Genomic DNA, 15,926 nt, shown 5'->3' with positions numbered 1-15,926 from the left:
TAAATCACCCTTCTGACTTTTCTGGACTTTTAAGTTGTACAAACACCTCTCCACTACACTGGCAAGAAGTGCTAAAGAATACTTAAAAAAAATCTTATGATTCCCACAGGTATGTGTGTTTTTGACTATAGCCCTTGATTTCCACCTGACCAGGTCCTTAAAGAAACACTCTTGGGCTTCTTCTGTTCAGTTAAAGCTTCTCCTAGAATGTTCTTATGTCCTATCATTATACTTTAGTTTGCACCTTTTCCTCATCCTTAATATTAATTATCACAGGCAGCACAATATTTAATTTATATCTTAACTTTATTGAATAATTAAGTATGCATTACACACAGATTACAAGTCATTCTTAGTCTTGTAAAGAGACAGATGTTTATTCCAAGGAAAAATGAGAGCATGAACCCACAGTTCTACTGCTATCTAACTACTTCTGGTTGTCTTGGCATGGCCACAATCTCCCTGAATACCATCAAAGCAGGCTTTGCGGTCACCGCTCCTTTCAGCTGAGGGATTCACAATATCTAAAGTAAGTTTGTAAAGAAGCCTTCTGTATCAGAGGTAGTTTTATGCCTGCATCATGAATCATAGAACACATTTGGTCAAAGACTCCATAAAAGGGACAGAAGAGCTATCCCAGAGCTCACAGTTGGAACCAATTATTTTTTTCAGGCTAATTGGCTATAGTAGCAAACGTATGAAACTAAAGTGTAGAAACCTGTTTAGCTATTTAACATCAAAGCATGCAGTAGCCTGTGCAAACAATAGCTTTTAGAGACAACCTTGAATTTGGCTTGAGCACTGACAATCCATTTTAAAAAGTAAAAAGTACATTTATGTGCCATGACTAGTGTAGTGAGCTGACTGGTGGCTCCCCAAAGGCATGTCCATGTTTTAATTTCTGGAACCTGTGATGTTACTTTATTTGGAAAAAGGGTCTTGACAGATATAATTGAGTTAAGATCTTGAGATGAGGAGATTATCATGGATAAGCTGGGTGGGCCCTAAATGCCATCACAAGTGTCTTTATAAAAAGAGGCAGAGGTAGATTAGATATCCAGAGGGAAAGGTGAGGGAAGATAGAACAGAGAGATTTGGCATCAAGCCAAGGGAGGATGACAGTTACAAGAAACCGCAAGGGGCTATAGGAATGGATTTTCCCCTAGAACCTCCAGAGAGAGTGCAGCCCTGCCCAAATTGCAAGTTAGGACTTCTTGCCTCCAAAATAATAACAAAGTACATTGCTGTTGTTTTAAGCTAAACATGCTTGGAGTAAGCTGTTAACCTAATACAGATTTTAGTACCAGGCAGTAAGGTACTACTAAAATACCTAAACATTTGGAAGTGGCTTTGGAACTGGACAATGGGTAGAGACTGGAAGAGGCTGCATTTGATTGAAAAATCATAGATTGCTAGATTGTTAGAAATATGAATGCTAAAGGTGCTTCTGGTGACAGCTCAGAAGGAAGTGAGGAACATTTTATTGGAAACTAGAGGAAAGATGATCCTTGTTATACAGCAGCAAAAGCTTATCTGAATTGTCTCTAGCAGTTGTGTGGAAAGTAGAATTTGTAAAGTTAGGAAAGGAACTTGGATATTTAGCTGAGGAGATTTCCAAGCAAAGTGTTGGAGGTAATGGCCTACTTTCTGATTGAGCTTAAAGTAAAATACAAGAGGAAAGAGATAAAATGAGAAAAGAACTCTTAAGCAGAAAGGACCCAGCACTTGGTGGGTCAGGAAATTTTGAGCCTATTCAGATTGCAAAAGATACTAAAATTAGGAGATTTCCTGTTAGGATAATGTGTTCTGTAGATGGAGCCAAAGGTGTGGCTAGACAACCTTTGGCTAGTACTTAAGAGAGCAGGCATTGACCCCATGGATCCATTCAATCATCTCAGTAGAAGCCAGGAATAGAGATGGGATTATTTGGCAAACATCTGTGAGGACTCTCTTGTCTTACTATTGAATCAATGTGACATACCCGGGAGGCCTACAAAGATTTTGAGAATGTTGTATCAGCAGAAACAGTCCTAGGTTACCCTGAGAGGGACACATAGGACAAAATGAATGAAGTCTGTCAGAAGACCAAAATTTTACAGGCAGGAAGCAGGCTGATAAGGCTGCAAATATGTGCTACCCCATGATATAAAGGCTTGCCCCTAGGGCAGAGGCAGAAGCCCAAGTACGGGCACAGAAGCAGAGACTCAATTCATGACCCAGAGGCCAGAGCTGCAGCCGTAAAGTGTTGGGGGCCTGAGACATGGAGAATTATTGTGAGGTCTTTAAACCTAAAGGGATTTTTCCTGCCTGAAGTTTGAAAATCATCAGGACAGGGAACTCCTTTCCATTTTCTCCTTTTTGGAACAGGATCTATAACTATTAACCTTATACCTGTCCCACCATTTTATTTTGCAAGCAGGTAACTTGTTTCACTGGTTCACAGGTGGAGAGGAATTTTGCCCCCAGGATTTTCACCTAGTCCTGATTTAGCTGATGACATTTGTGACTTTTGACCTGATGATGTTTGGATGAGATTTTAGATTTAGAGTTGTTGTTCCAGTTGATGGGTTGAGACTTTTGGGGGTGTTGGTATGGGGGAATATATTTTACACAGGGGACAAATTTGGAGGGCCAGAGGTCAGGTTGTAGTGGGTTGACTGTCACCTCTAAAAAGACTCATCCACACCTTAATCGCTAGAACCTTAATTGGAAAAAGGGTCCTACAGATGTGACCAAGTTTAGGATCTTGAGACGAAATTATCCTGGATTATGTGGGTGGGCCCTAAATTCCAGCAAAAGTGTCCTCATAAGAGAAAAGCATAGGAAGATTAGATACACAGGAAGGTGATGGTGATGTGAAGGTGAAGAAGCAGAGAGGGAACGCTGCCATAACCCAGGTACGCCACTAGCTACCACATGCTGGAAGAGGCAAGGGAAGATGTTGCTCCTCTAGAGCCTCTGGAGGGAGTATGGCCCCTGATTTTGGACATCTGGCCACCTGAACCATGAGAGAATACACTTCTGATGTGTCACACCACCAAGTTTGTGTTGATTTGTTATAGCAGCCAAAGAAACTAATATGACTGGTAAACATTTAAAGGGTTTTGCACTTTTAGAAACATTCTGAAGAAAATCTGCATAAATTGGTACTTCTCACATGGGGCAGTAATAAACCCAACAAAAGACTTAGTATAATATACTAAAAATGCTACTCTCTTGTTTTTGGTGATAATTTTCAAACTGCAACAAAACTGCAAATGGCTAGAGCAGGACCATTACAAATCTGGGAAGCAAACCCTTAAATTCAATTATTAAAACTTCATGAAAGACCCTGAAATAGTTCATAATGTTTGTAAAAAACATATGGGACTGCTTCTAAATACAAAGATATAATTTATTAGTAATAGTTCTTCAATTTTTTTTTCACAAACTAAAAAATAAGGCAAGTTCACATCTGGAAAAGGTGATACACATTTGTGCTTCCACCTTTAACCAGCTTGGTAATATGGCATGGCAAATACCCCCAGATTTCAGTCAGGGTTAATATTTCAAAATAATCATTTTCCCAGAGCTGGAAAAGCTGTCAAAAGACTGAAAGAAGCCATACCATGAAGATTCTGAAAAGACTTTGTGAAGTCAAAAATACACAGCTTATTTACATGAACTTGTAGAACTTAGGTCTCTGTTGTTGTTACAAAAACAGGGTATGAAATTATGTCCCTTAAACTTGTTTGTGTGCGCATATGTGTGTGTCCTCAGATAATTTAAAATGGTAAAATCTCAGATACTGTTATTCTGCCTGATTTTTCTAATGTAGCAGCTTCAGAGCTTTTTAAAGCATAATTGCCAAGAAAGAATGCACTGGAGGAACAGGCAGAAGTCTGAATCACTGTACATCTGTATTAAAGGAAACTGTGAGCTACTGGTCACTTGCTTACATTATCTCCGGTAGCGACTTGGCAAGCCAGTCATTTGTTCTTTCTGAATATCGAGAATGTGCTTTGGAGGAGTAGAAATAGGATATTCTGTATAAGAAATAGTCATAGTAAGAAATCTTTTATGATAATCACAATCATCTGCATGGATTAGTCTTAAAATTGCACTCTAGAGAAGTTACACATTATTTCAATGCATATTTTCAAACAACAGACAAGTTAAGTGTAACTTCTACTCTCTCATCTCTTTAAGAAAAATGTACAGCCCATTTTTTCTCCTAGGGCTGTTTGGCAGCATCACTTTAATATGTTAATGTAAGGTAGGCAAATATGATGATGATTGAGAAGTTCACTTGGTCACTGGGATGTGGAATTATTGTAATAGGAAATATAAATATATATTCATATATACACATACATACATACAATTTCTTTTTCTTCTTCAGGCCATCAAGGCAGAATTGGAAAGGGAGTAGGAAGACAGATAAAACAATTGACCTTTCAGACAGTTTCTGCTGCTTCCTGCAGAGAGAAATATTTTTCCTCTCAGGTTTTCTAGAACTCTATTCCCTGCCTTCAAGGGGGTCATGGGAGAAAGAGGCAACAGAGGCAGTAGAAGAAGTAAACCACAAAGAGTAGGAATTGATATTTACCTTTAAAAATCTAAATAAAGGTAATAGAATTTTCAGGTCTGTCCCTAGCATAAACATTAAAATGTGAGGTTTTTCTCAAAAATAGCCATATAAAGTTATTTGTATAAAGTAGATATATGTGCACAATTAGAAAATACCTCTTTAAATAAAGTTTAAATCACTTTCTCTAACTGCTTCTGTTAAACTTTGGTTTATTTTTAGCAATGATAAGTGCCTGCAATATCATGCTGAAACTCTAGATTGATGATAAATTTAATTTCAAGCCAAAGCAGATGAATCCATCAGCTTTCACTTGTGATAAGATTCTGAATAACTTGACACGAGTGAAGCAGGGCTTTTTTTTGCATTTCCAAAGTGGCTTCTCTTACAGAGTGTGCAATATTAGTGCCTCTCCAAATCACATTTGCACTGGCCCTTTCTTTTTCTATGCGACAGGAATTACAAGAGGACATTGAATAATTCTCTTTCTTTTCTCTTCCTTTTTATTTGGAGGGACCTACACATTTGAGTAAATTTGTAAATTTTTGATAGGCGAAATGTCTTTGAAAGCCTTAGAACTGTTTTTATACCATTCATCATCACCATCAGGTCACACACAATAACAAGTAATCCACATCTTTTCACTAAAACGGAACACATCTTACGATCCTGATGATTGTGCTCATATTAGTGGAACTGTGGGAGGAGTCTTGGAATAGCTTTACAAATGCACACTATCTCACCCAGCTTCGCTTGCTGTTTGTAGAAATGCAGTTATTCTCTCCCCATTCCTTGAATGCATGTTTTGCTCTCTAAAGGTAAATTTTGTTGACTTAAATATTTTCATGTTCTTTGGCATTGGGAATCACTTAGATGCGAAAGCTCCATTGTGGCGAGAGCGGGACCTTTCCAAAGGTACTCGTCTGGTATCTGTAAGACAAAGAGAAAAAGAACCAAAAACACGGTGAGCGTTAGATCTCAGCTATGATACAATGTCAGGTTGAGAGAGCCTTTCAAGTAGTCCTGAAAAAAATAACTTCAAATGAATATGTAAATAAGTAACAAGGACCCCAGATCTGAGAAGTACATGCAGCAAGCTACCAGGCTGAGTTCAAGAGTTCTGCAATCAGCAATAAATGACTTTTCTCAGTAAGTGAAGTCAGAGTGATGAAAGAAATGGAAGAATTCTCTCAAGCACAGTCCCCTTGGAAATAGCAGGCGACAACAAAATTCCTTGGTAAAGATGTTAAATGAAAAGGATCTACGTACAGTGCCTTTTGTTGGAAAGCATTTCAATTCCCCAAGAGTTTTCAATCTGTATGTTGGCTACCTCTAGAGGACACCAGCGTGGGCAGAGAGTAGAAAAGAGTTTTTATTTTTTATTTTTTACAATGATTGCAATACGTGGCAATCAAACCAGCTACTGAGTCTGCCTGATTGTGTGATGTAAACAAATTCAATACATTATATAGTCATTATGGGAATGAATAATGAGTAGGTCCCATTCCCCTCACCCATCACAAGAAGAATAATCAGTGTAGAGATAACTGTTGGCAAAGAGCTTGGAAAGCAAAGTTTAAAAGCACTGAACGTTGCTGAAAATACTTTTAGCTTTAATAGGAAAAAGGTTTACAGCTCTGCATTGTGATGATGACTATTATGTTATTATCACCTCTATTTTATACTCAGCTTAAATGCAATTGATGTGGGTGAAAATCTCTTTCTGACAAAAGCATAATACACTTAGATTCTCTATTTAGAATGAGACTAGGTCCCTAGAAATAATGACAACCACCAGCACTTACATAAATGCTAACACTTTATACTCGTTAATTTGCTAATTCACACAACATCCCCGGGAGGTAAGCCCATTTCATTTTATCCTATTATCTCTGCTTTAGTGTTGAAGGTTACACAGCAAATCAATGGTATGGTAGGGGATTATAATGCAAAGTTAATGCCTAAATGTCAGGCCTGCTTTGTTCAGAGGTAGATGTTAGGGCCTCCCAAGCTACTACTCATTTCCCACCTAAGATGATGATGCCCAGGGAACACATTGTCTTGTTCTATAGGGGGGTGCGCTAGGAGAAGTGTTGAGGTTTTGCCATGTACCTTTCTCATCTGTGCTAGTGTCTCTTGACTGATTCCCGATAGTCTGTGGTCAATAAACAAGGCAAAGCTAACTGGCCTCCATGACCTTAGCCTCATTAACACCATGGTATGAGATCACTGAGCCAAACAGTCATAAGCTTAAAGTGCTTTATAATGCAATAACACCATGGAGAGGTGAGAAAGAAAGAGACATTTTCTCTATTCAGAGATATATATGAGTGATGGATTATTTGGGTATCCTTTTAAAGATACCATTAAAAATTCCATTATGTAGCTTGTGATATGGATCACAATTCAGCTAAAAATGTGAAGATAACATTCCTAGACAAAGGGCATATTACTTAGATGTTACTGGTTTGCAGACAGATTGGTTTGGGACTTCCTAGAAAACATTTAAAAGTGAGATTGTAATATAATAGTGACCATTGCATTGCTAGCATTTAAGCATTCAGTGTTAAAGCTATCAGATATGAGAATGATGGTGCCATTCACAGGATTGTCCCAGATCAGGGGGAAAAAAAAGGTTTGTGCTTTGGCGGTCCTACATACTAAGGTCAATTGGCATCTGTATTCAGTCCAGGAATGCCAATGGCATACCATATCATCACTCATGGCCCAATGGATTCAAGAGAAATACCACATATAAAAACTCAGCCTCGCAGCATTGTCAGAAATGATGTGAGGATTCACATCAACGTGCAACTTATTGGCAGTGTTTGCTGTAAGAAAATAGACTTCCAGGTCAAAATGAACTGAGGAAAGGGCACTGAAGCTTTTGAAAGGCAAGATAAACAGTGGTGCAAGACCTAAATCCAACTCTTAGAATCTGCAAAAAAAATTATTCTAGATTTCTTCCCTCCCTCCCTCCCTCCCTCCCTTCCTCTCACTCTTCCTTCTCCATTCTCTCTCTCAATCTCTTAAAAAAAAAAAATTAGTACCAAATCAGTCCCCATGTTAATAATAATAAGAGGAAGTAATTCTGTAAAGGTCACCACTTCTTCTCTTGAAATGTCAATCCACAACCTTCTTTATGAAAAAATTTCCTTAGAAACAATGGCAGCAATGACTGACCTGGATTTTGTGACTTATTTACAATTCTCCAGTTTTTATTTTAAAACTATTTTAGACATGAAATACGTATTTTATACTCTAGACTTATATGGATCAGACCAGAAGTGCAATTTAGAGGATAATATGTTATATGTATGTAACATGAATATATAAATATATATATATATTCATCTCCATATTCTAATAGTTTGCAATCTAATGATGATAAATTTTTACAATTGAATTCATACCTTCTTTGAAGCAGAGATTGAGAATCAATTAATTTTTTGAAATACAACTTCTATATTTATAATATTAAATATTAATGGGTAGAAATCAGTGGCCTGACTCTCAGAAGGTCAGGACACATAGGTGACACTAAAATTATAAGAAAGGAGCAAATGTTAGATATTATACTGTTGGAGGCGATGGAGTAATCTCTTTGATTGTGAGAACGATTTGAATTTCCTATTTGGAAAAATAGATGGAAGAAGTGGATACTCATGGAATATTATTTGAGAGCTCCAGTAGACCCCAAACGAACCAAATTCACTTTACTAACCAGTTTTATTCTCCCAACATCACTGATACTAGAATAGTTTAGAAGGCAGAAATAGGGGCCTCCTCTCCAAAAGTCAGTAGCTTAAAACATATGTGTTTACCTGAGATAGTGTGGAGGAGGTGTCTGTCTCTGTATACTTATGGGGGTTACTGTGCAATGAGATATGGGAAAACACATTTCATTAGAGGATGGTGAACATGATTTATCATAATCTTCCTCTGCTTCCATTTTCTTAATGCATGAAGTAACATATTACAGGCACACCTTGGGGATACTGCAGGTTTGCTTTCAGACTACCACAATAAAGCAAATATAGCAATAAAGTTAGTCAAGTCAATTTTTTGGTTTCCCAGTGCATATAAAAGTCATGGTTAGTCTATTCAGTATACAATAGCATTATGGCTAAAAAAGTATATACCTTAATTAAAAAATATACCTAAAACTGCTAACCATCATCTGAACTTTCAGCAAGTTGTCATCTTTTTGCTGGTAGAAGTTCTTGCCTTGATACTGATGGCTACTGACTGATCTGGGTGGTGGTTGCTCAAGGCTGGGGTGGCTGTGGCAGTTTCTTAAGACAATTAAGTTTGCTGCATTGATTGACTCTTCCTTTCATGAATAATTGTTCTATAGCATGTGATGCTGTTTGATAGCATTTTACTCACAGTAGAATTTTCCACCTCCCTCCTCTGCAGACTTCTACTTCATGTCTCAGCTTAACCATTAGCCTCCTCTGGGGTGAACTTTCCATGCAGCCTTCCCAAATTGGGTAAAGTGCCCTTACATGTTCCCATAACACCCTAGGTTTATCATTATCACACTGCACTTCAACATCTCCAATGCAATACCCACAGATGGGAACATTTAAACTTGTAACAAAGGGTCTTTGTGTCTGTGACCTCCCACATTACTGTTTACAGAGGCCTGTATAGTGAAAAAAAGCCTAGAGAGTCTAATATATCCTCATGGCCTAAGAATTCATGAAGGGATTGTATTGTTTGTAAACACAAGGATTGATGCACCTGTAAAGCCCGTGATACACCTCCGAATCTACTGTAGTTGGTTATGCACACCCTAACAGAGTAAAGCCCTGTCTTTGAAATAGGTCCCATCTGAAGGTGAAAAGATTCTGATATAGAGAGTGACCTGTGTTAGGCAGGAAAATAGGTATGAACTTGGTGGAAAGAGAATAAGGCCAGTAAAAAGCCCACTAAAAAAGACCCAGAGTTAATCAGTTAAAGCTCAAAAAGACAGGAGCAACTTGGCCTGGAATGCTTGAATATTCCCCAGATAAAGGAGGATACCTAGACATAGCCATGTCTTTATTGTGTTAATCATGCAGGCCCAGCTTATTTTTTAACTTTACCTATATGCTGTTTTTTTCTCCTTCAGCCCTAATCAAGTAATTTGCAACCTGGGCAACTAATTTAGCAAGCAGGCCCAGCATTCAATAGCATAGTAAAAGGCAGGAAGGATTCCATCTTAAAAATAAGATTGCATTTTAAAACCCAGAAAGTTATGAAGTAAGATTCTTAACTTACTCTTTAGCAAGCAGACATTAGCTCAGCCCACCTTGGGGGCTTGGGCAGGCAGTCTTGTTTGATATGCTCCCAGACCAAGATGCCAGTATCTCAGGGAGAAATCAGAGCAGTAAATTCCTTGTGTTAAATATATTTTAAATATTCAGGGACCACTTAACAAGTCTGTACCCCCAGCCTGTGCTCACATTCCTGAAAAATCCTTATAAGGGGGATCCCCCAACCTTTCAGGGTGCTCCTCTCTCTGAGGTGGCCTGCACTTTCTAAATGCATAACCTTTTAACTTTAAACTTTCTCTTTTCAACCCTTCAGTGCACTCCTCTCTCTGGGGTCACCCACACTTTCTAAGTGCATAACTTTAACTTCATCCCAATCTTTCAGCACACCTCCCTCTGAGGTCAGCCATACTTTCTAAGTGTGCAGCCTTAAACTTTCTCCAACCTTTCAGGGTGCCTCTCCTCCCTGAGGTCACCTGTACATTTTCTCTCTGTAAGTAAGTAACTTTAAATAAAAGTTTTACTCTGCTTCACTACTGTGTCTCTGCCCTTCAATTCTTTGTTGTGGCAGGGACAAGGACTGAGGAAAATACACAATGCTCCCCCAACAACCTGGTCATAGCATAATGGAGAGAGGGGCATAGTTATACTAAAATTTGCATTCCATGGAGAAAGGGTGGCCAAAACTAAAACAATATTTCAATCTGTCACCAAAAGAGACTATAAATACATTTAACATGATTCTGTATATTCTGACTATCAGGTTGATCAGCTCAAACCAATGTCAAGCTTTCCCCACTGTCATAAAAGCAAGAAGCTTTATGCTTTTTCTGAGCATAAATTGATTTGGCATTTATCTCAAAAACTTCCCTGAGTCCTGCAGTGAATGGGCTAAACCCCTTATTGTATTGCTTCAAAATTCATTCAAGCAATTATTTATTCAGCAACTATGTACAAAGCACATCATCCATGAAACACCTGAGGGTCACAAAGTTCCAGATCCATAGCTAAATCTATATCACAAATTTCCTTCTTACTGAAAACTTTGTCAACTGAAATAACTAAGGAATAAGCATACAGCAGATAAAGCTGAAACAAAACTGTGAGATGAGATGGAGCCACAGACTCAAGTCTGTATGTAATATGTACTGAGAATGTGCAATTAATCCTCTAACAAATGGACTGTATGCCAAAGGTACAAGGCCGTATCTTGTCTATTACATGAGTAGGTCAAGTTGGAACTGAAAAGATGTGATAAAAAGGCCATGTCCATCATTCATTTGGACAACTATGTGTCTATTTGTTCTCTATGGAACAACTGTGCTTCCTGGAGCTTCATAAGCATGTAGACATATCAATATTGACCTAACATAATGCCCTACTATACCCTCCCAGAAGGGGAACACAGGAAAAGTGTACCTGGTATATACTGCACATTGTGTTACAAAATATCCCATTTTAATACAAATTCGTTGGTTAGAAAATAAAGTAAAAGAAACCTTTATAATTTACTGAGAGCTCTGTTTCCTCCAAAGCTCTTCAAAAAGTGTAACAGATTGACCATTAGTGTGTAGGTATTGTTTCCAGCAGGAAGAGGAAAGAGAGCACTGGGTATATGCAGGCTAAGAAAACCAGGAAAACTTCAGGTTGCTCAGGAAATGTTTATTGAGTAGCTGTTTGCATTCTAAATACTGATGAAAGAAGGATAATTTATTTAGGATGTTATACTGCTATTATCTCATATGAACTTACATTTTCCCCCCCTTGTGTCCCAGAATGCCAAATTTGTTGTTTTTCTGTGATTTTGGAGATCCTAAATTGACTGAGTTTCTCACTCACTAGAAATGACTGTAAGATGGAAGCTGAATTGAGCTTCGAACTAATTTCTTGGTGGAGGACAGCCAGTTGATCTATTAGTTGACCAGATTTTTCTCACTATTCTCACCAGAATAGTGCCTCCAAAAAAAAAAAAAAAAATGTCGAACTCAAACTGTATATGCGATTTGTTGTTCTAATTTTTCATTTCACATCTTACTGTAGAAATCTTCCATGTCATTAAACTTCTGAAACATGATATTTAATGGCTACGTACTTTTCGTTTTATGTTGTACAAACATACTACAAGTTGGTTAACCACTTTTCTACTGCTGGGCATTTAAGCTGCTCCCAGTTTTTTCTATTATAAAAAAAGTCTTACTATGAACATCCTTGTAGTTATATCTTTATGTACAGCATGTGTGAAAGTGGCATGAAGTATGCAAAATTAAGTACAAACTGTATTCTAGAATAGCTGTACTAATTCAAATCCAATTGGCAAAAAGTATAGGAATTTATCTCACTGGGTATTAATCTTTTAAAAATGTGTTAATATGAAAGGAGGCTAATGACATCTGATTCATTCTTTTTTCATTTCTTAAAATCCTAGTAAGGTGGAATTTTTCATGTTATTATCTATTTATATTTCTTCCTTTAAATGCTGGCCATGTCCCTTGTCCATTAATCTATTGGGAACTTTTTTTTTTGTTTTTTGCTTTTGTTTCTATTTTTAAGTCTACATATTAAAGATAGCAACCAATTGAAATAGTTATTAGAAATATTTTCCTTTGTTAGTTGCCTGTTTATTTGGTTTGTGTTGTGGGCTTTTAGGTTTCATTTTTATTATTTTTCTGTAGCTAATCTATTGATCTTTTTACACTGTGATCTGTTCCTTTATTTTTACGCTTAGAAAGTCTCTAGCCAGAGACATTTGATGAACATTCACATATATCTCTTCTTGTTCTTTAAGGTTTCACTTTTTTGTTTTACACTTAACTACTTAAATGATCTAGAGTTCATTTTGTTATACAATGTCAGGTAAGTTTCCACATTGCTTACTTGCTTGCTTTTTCTCTTGCAAAGAGGAAATGGGTTGTTCCAGCATCATTTGTTGAATAGTCATGAATTTCTATGCTGATTCATTATTCCTGTTCATAGAAATATGTTACATTATCTATACTAGGGTACATTTCTGTTCCATTGACATAGGTATTTGTCCAACTATTTTTGTGCCGAAACCTGATTTCATTATTTCAGCCTCATAAGATGTTTTAATATCTGGTGAAGATAATCCTTCAAAATTTCTATTTTCATTTCAACCATGTTTTTTTAGGGCACATTTTAGAACTCTACATCATATTATAATCACAGATCATCTTGAAAACAACACAGCTTGAAAACGAGCCCAATGGGTACTAACTAGGCTATCCTAGTAAGGCTACACAGATGTTAATTTGTTGAGTGCCAATGAGTCAAGTGACTGTCAAGGCCCTAATGATGTTTTTAAGAGTTCTCCTCAGGTTCCTAATTTTCTTAGACTTAAGAAGCCTCTTTCCCTGTCTTCTGATCACTTTTTCTGCCAGCTGACCACTTTTCCTCTGGAAATACAGCAGAGGCCACTACTAAGGAAAAGTGCATCACCAATTCTACCTAGAGATTTTATAATATGCTTACTCTTATTATATTTATCTTGTCATGACATTGAATAATTGGAATAAAATGTATAGTTTTGTTGGCTATTGATAAAATCTAGTGCTCCTAGTTTGTAAACCTTATTTTCTCATATTTATAATATGTTTTACAAATTTGGGTTTTACTAGATACCAGAGGTATTAAACTATATCAAATTATTTTATTCCAACAGAATTATATACACAGGCTGAAGTGCAAAAATGCATGTCTAGAAGCCAATCAATTAACTCCACTTAACAAATAGTTCTAGCCCTGTTCTACTCTCACTGACAGCATAATGTTTTTAAAACTAGAAACTGGCCATGTTGTGTAATCTATATCCTTCATTACATGCAAATAAATCCATACAAAGAAAACAGAAACCCAGACTACTGTGGTAGTTCAGATTGGCAGAAGAGATGAAAGTTATTTTAACGAGGATGGTAATGGAAAGTGATAATGTTAAAGTAGTTCAGAGGCTACTGTGACTATAGACACACAACTCCCATTAACTGTAATTGGAGTTAAGCACATGTAATGATAACAAAATAGACCCTTAAATGTCTTTCCAATTGGAAAATAAGCAAATGTGTTCCAGGAAGCCGCATGCTTTTGTATGGAAAATACAGTATTCTAATTGAGATGCACAAATTATTTTTACATTGATATTGCTCAGGGTACGATGCTGGTATTTTTCCTATGCTGGGGGATGTAGATCTGCTAGAGGTTGCGTCTGTACAAAGAATGCTGTTCCTTTTCTTAATGCTCAGCATTCATTATGTTATTAAAGGAAAAGTCTCAATAGTTGCAATGGATTTATTAATTTGGTAGCTTGTTATCAGCATGAAACTCTGCTGTGCTAGGGGAAAAACAAATTATATTTTACAAAACTGCAGTAGTGAGATTAAATCACTTTCCTATATTTCATTTTCTTCTTATCCTCCCTGCCAGGTAGTAACTCTACCCTCTATCTCTATTATGAACCTCATATTTTGCAAACTATCAAGTCTCGTAGTAATATAAAGGTACATTATCAAACAAACGCAATTATAGCAACTTTAGGAAGACTGAAATAGTGATAAAAGTAGAATCACACAGTACAATAATATTATTTCAAGGCACTAAAAACTTAATCCATATTAAGCTACAAACGTACAAAATATGCAATGTTTACTTTTATCTATCATAAACATATTTTCATAAAATGTACAAGGAATCTCTTGGGATTTTAAATGACTAGTACTTATGTAATTGATAACTGGAGTATTTCAAAGGATTTTATAAAAGTGGTGTGGCTCAGAGAAAAAAACAACAAAATCAGTATATTGTTCAGTATTTCAACTGCCACAGATCTTGCTATTGATTATCTTCAGACTCAATGTCAAAGCTAGTGAATAGATTTTTTTTTTAATGTCCTTGGTTTTGTACATTAGCCACGCAATATGTTTGCTTTTTCACTAAGAAATGCAACTGGGACCTAAGACAAATTTTCTCTCTATGAGGTGGAAAGTCTGACGACAATGCTTACATATCTGGAAAATATGGGGAAAGGCGACGAGTAAAAATATGAATGATGTTAGAAAACAACTAGGAAAGCTCCCAAGTAAATTATATATGTGAAATTTACATTGAAGAGCAAACCAATAGAACCACACAAACTATAACAGAGCTGCTCAGGGCCCCATCACAGTGGATTACACAGAGCAGTTTCTCAAAAACTGTCTGTTGATTAAGTAATCATCCAATCATTAGCAACGATTCAGGAACTTATCCTTCAGTTCACCTTCTGCCATACTGCTTACACACAAGGAATGTAATTTGCCATTAATATTCAGGAAAGGAAATACTTCTTTCCTTCATCCCTCCTTTCTCCCTCCCTTTCATCCACCCACAAATTTTTACTGCATGAAGTGTCTGCAGAGTACCATGATAGGCACTCTTGCAAGTTATTAGGGAGGAAGGGATAAATGTACCAACAACTATAACATGAAACTAACTATATGTCTCTTATAGCATTTTTTATATAGTCTTAGGTACAATGGAAGTTCAGAGTAGAGAAAAATCAGACATATCCGATCGGTGCAAGAGTTGGGGGGGTCAGGGAAAAGTTCATTCAAATTAGGCCTTAAAAGATAGATGGGGAGATTTCAACAAGAAGAAATAGAAATATATAGTTGTTAATTTTTTATTAGAAAAAGTGAGTGCTAGTTCCTTATATTGCTATTTAATTACCAAGTTTTTCCTATTGGGGGGCATGAAAAGCAATGGCTATATAGAGTATCATAATGTCTATACATATTTAACCCTTGTTTTCTAGGAAAAGGAGTAAAATAATGCAAGGAAATGCACTGGATTGGCCAGATTCACAGCGATAGCTGTTTCATTAAACTTATTTTAATTTGATTTTTAAAAACAATCCCGAATGATTCACATAAGACAGGAGTTTTTTTCTAAAAGAAAAAAACAAAACAGAAACCACCCAACAGAAATGGGGCCCTCTGGAGTCATCTGAGTAGGTTCTGTTGTAGCCTGGTGAGCACTCTCAAGAGTGGCGGGAGAAGAGCTGCTCAAGGCTTATGTAGATTGCAGTGACTGGGGCCAGCAGTGCTTGGCAA

At 36.9% G+C, this 15,926-nt stretch overlaps 1 protein-coding gene across 5 annotated transcripts in view; it reads right to left on the bottom strand.

Annotated features, from left to right (window-relative positions):
• Window positions 1–287: 287 nt before the first annotated feature.
• Window positions 288–15,926, bottom strand: part of DIAPH2 (diaphanous related formin 2) — a 943,365-nt gene continuing 927,726 nt past the window's right edge. For all 5 annotated transcript variants that reach the window (XM_073227594.1, XM_073227595.1, XM_073227592.1 and 2 more), the window contains one exon: window positions 288–5,497. In XM_073227594.1, the coding sequence (XP_073083695.1) occupies window positions 5,433–5,497 (65 nt within the window). In that variant the 3' untranslated portion in view covers window positions 288–5,432. The remainder of the gene's footprint in view (window positions 5,498–15,926) is intronic.

The sequence above is a fragment of the Manis javanica genome, chromosome X, assembly GCF_040802235.1.
Source record: "Manis javanica isolate MJ-LG chromosome X, MJ_LKY, whole genome shotgun sequence".
Lineage (NCBI taxonomy): Eukaryota > Metazoa > Chordata > Mammalia > Pholidota > Manidae > Manis > Manis javanica.
The sequence above is the reverse complement of the archived record's forward strand: the minus strand, read 5'-3'. Positions and strand labels throughout refer to the sequence as shown.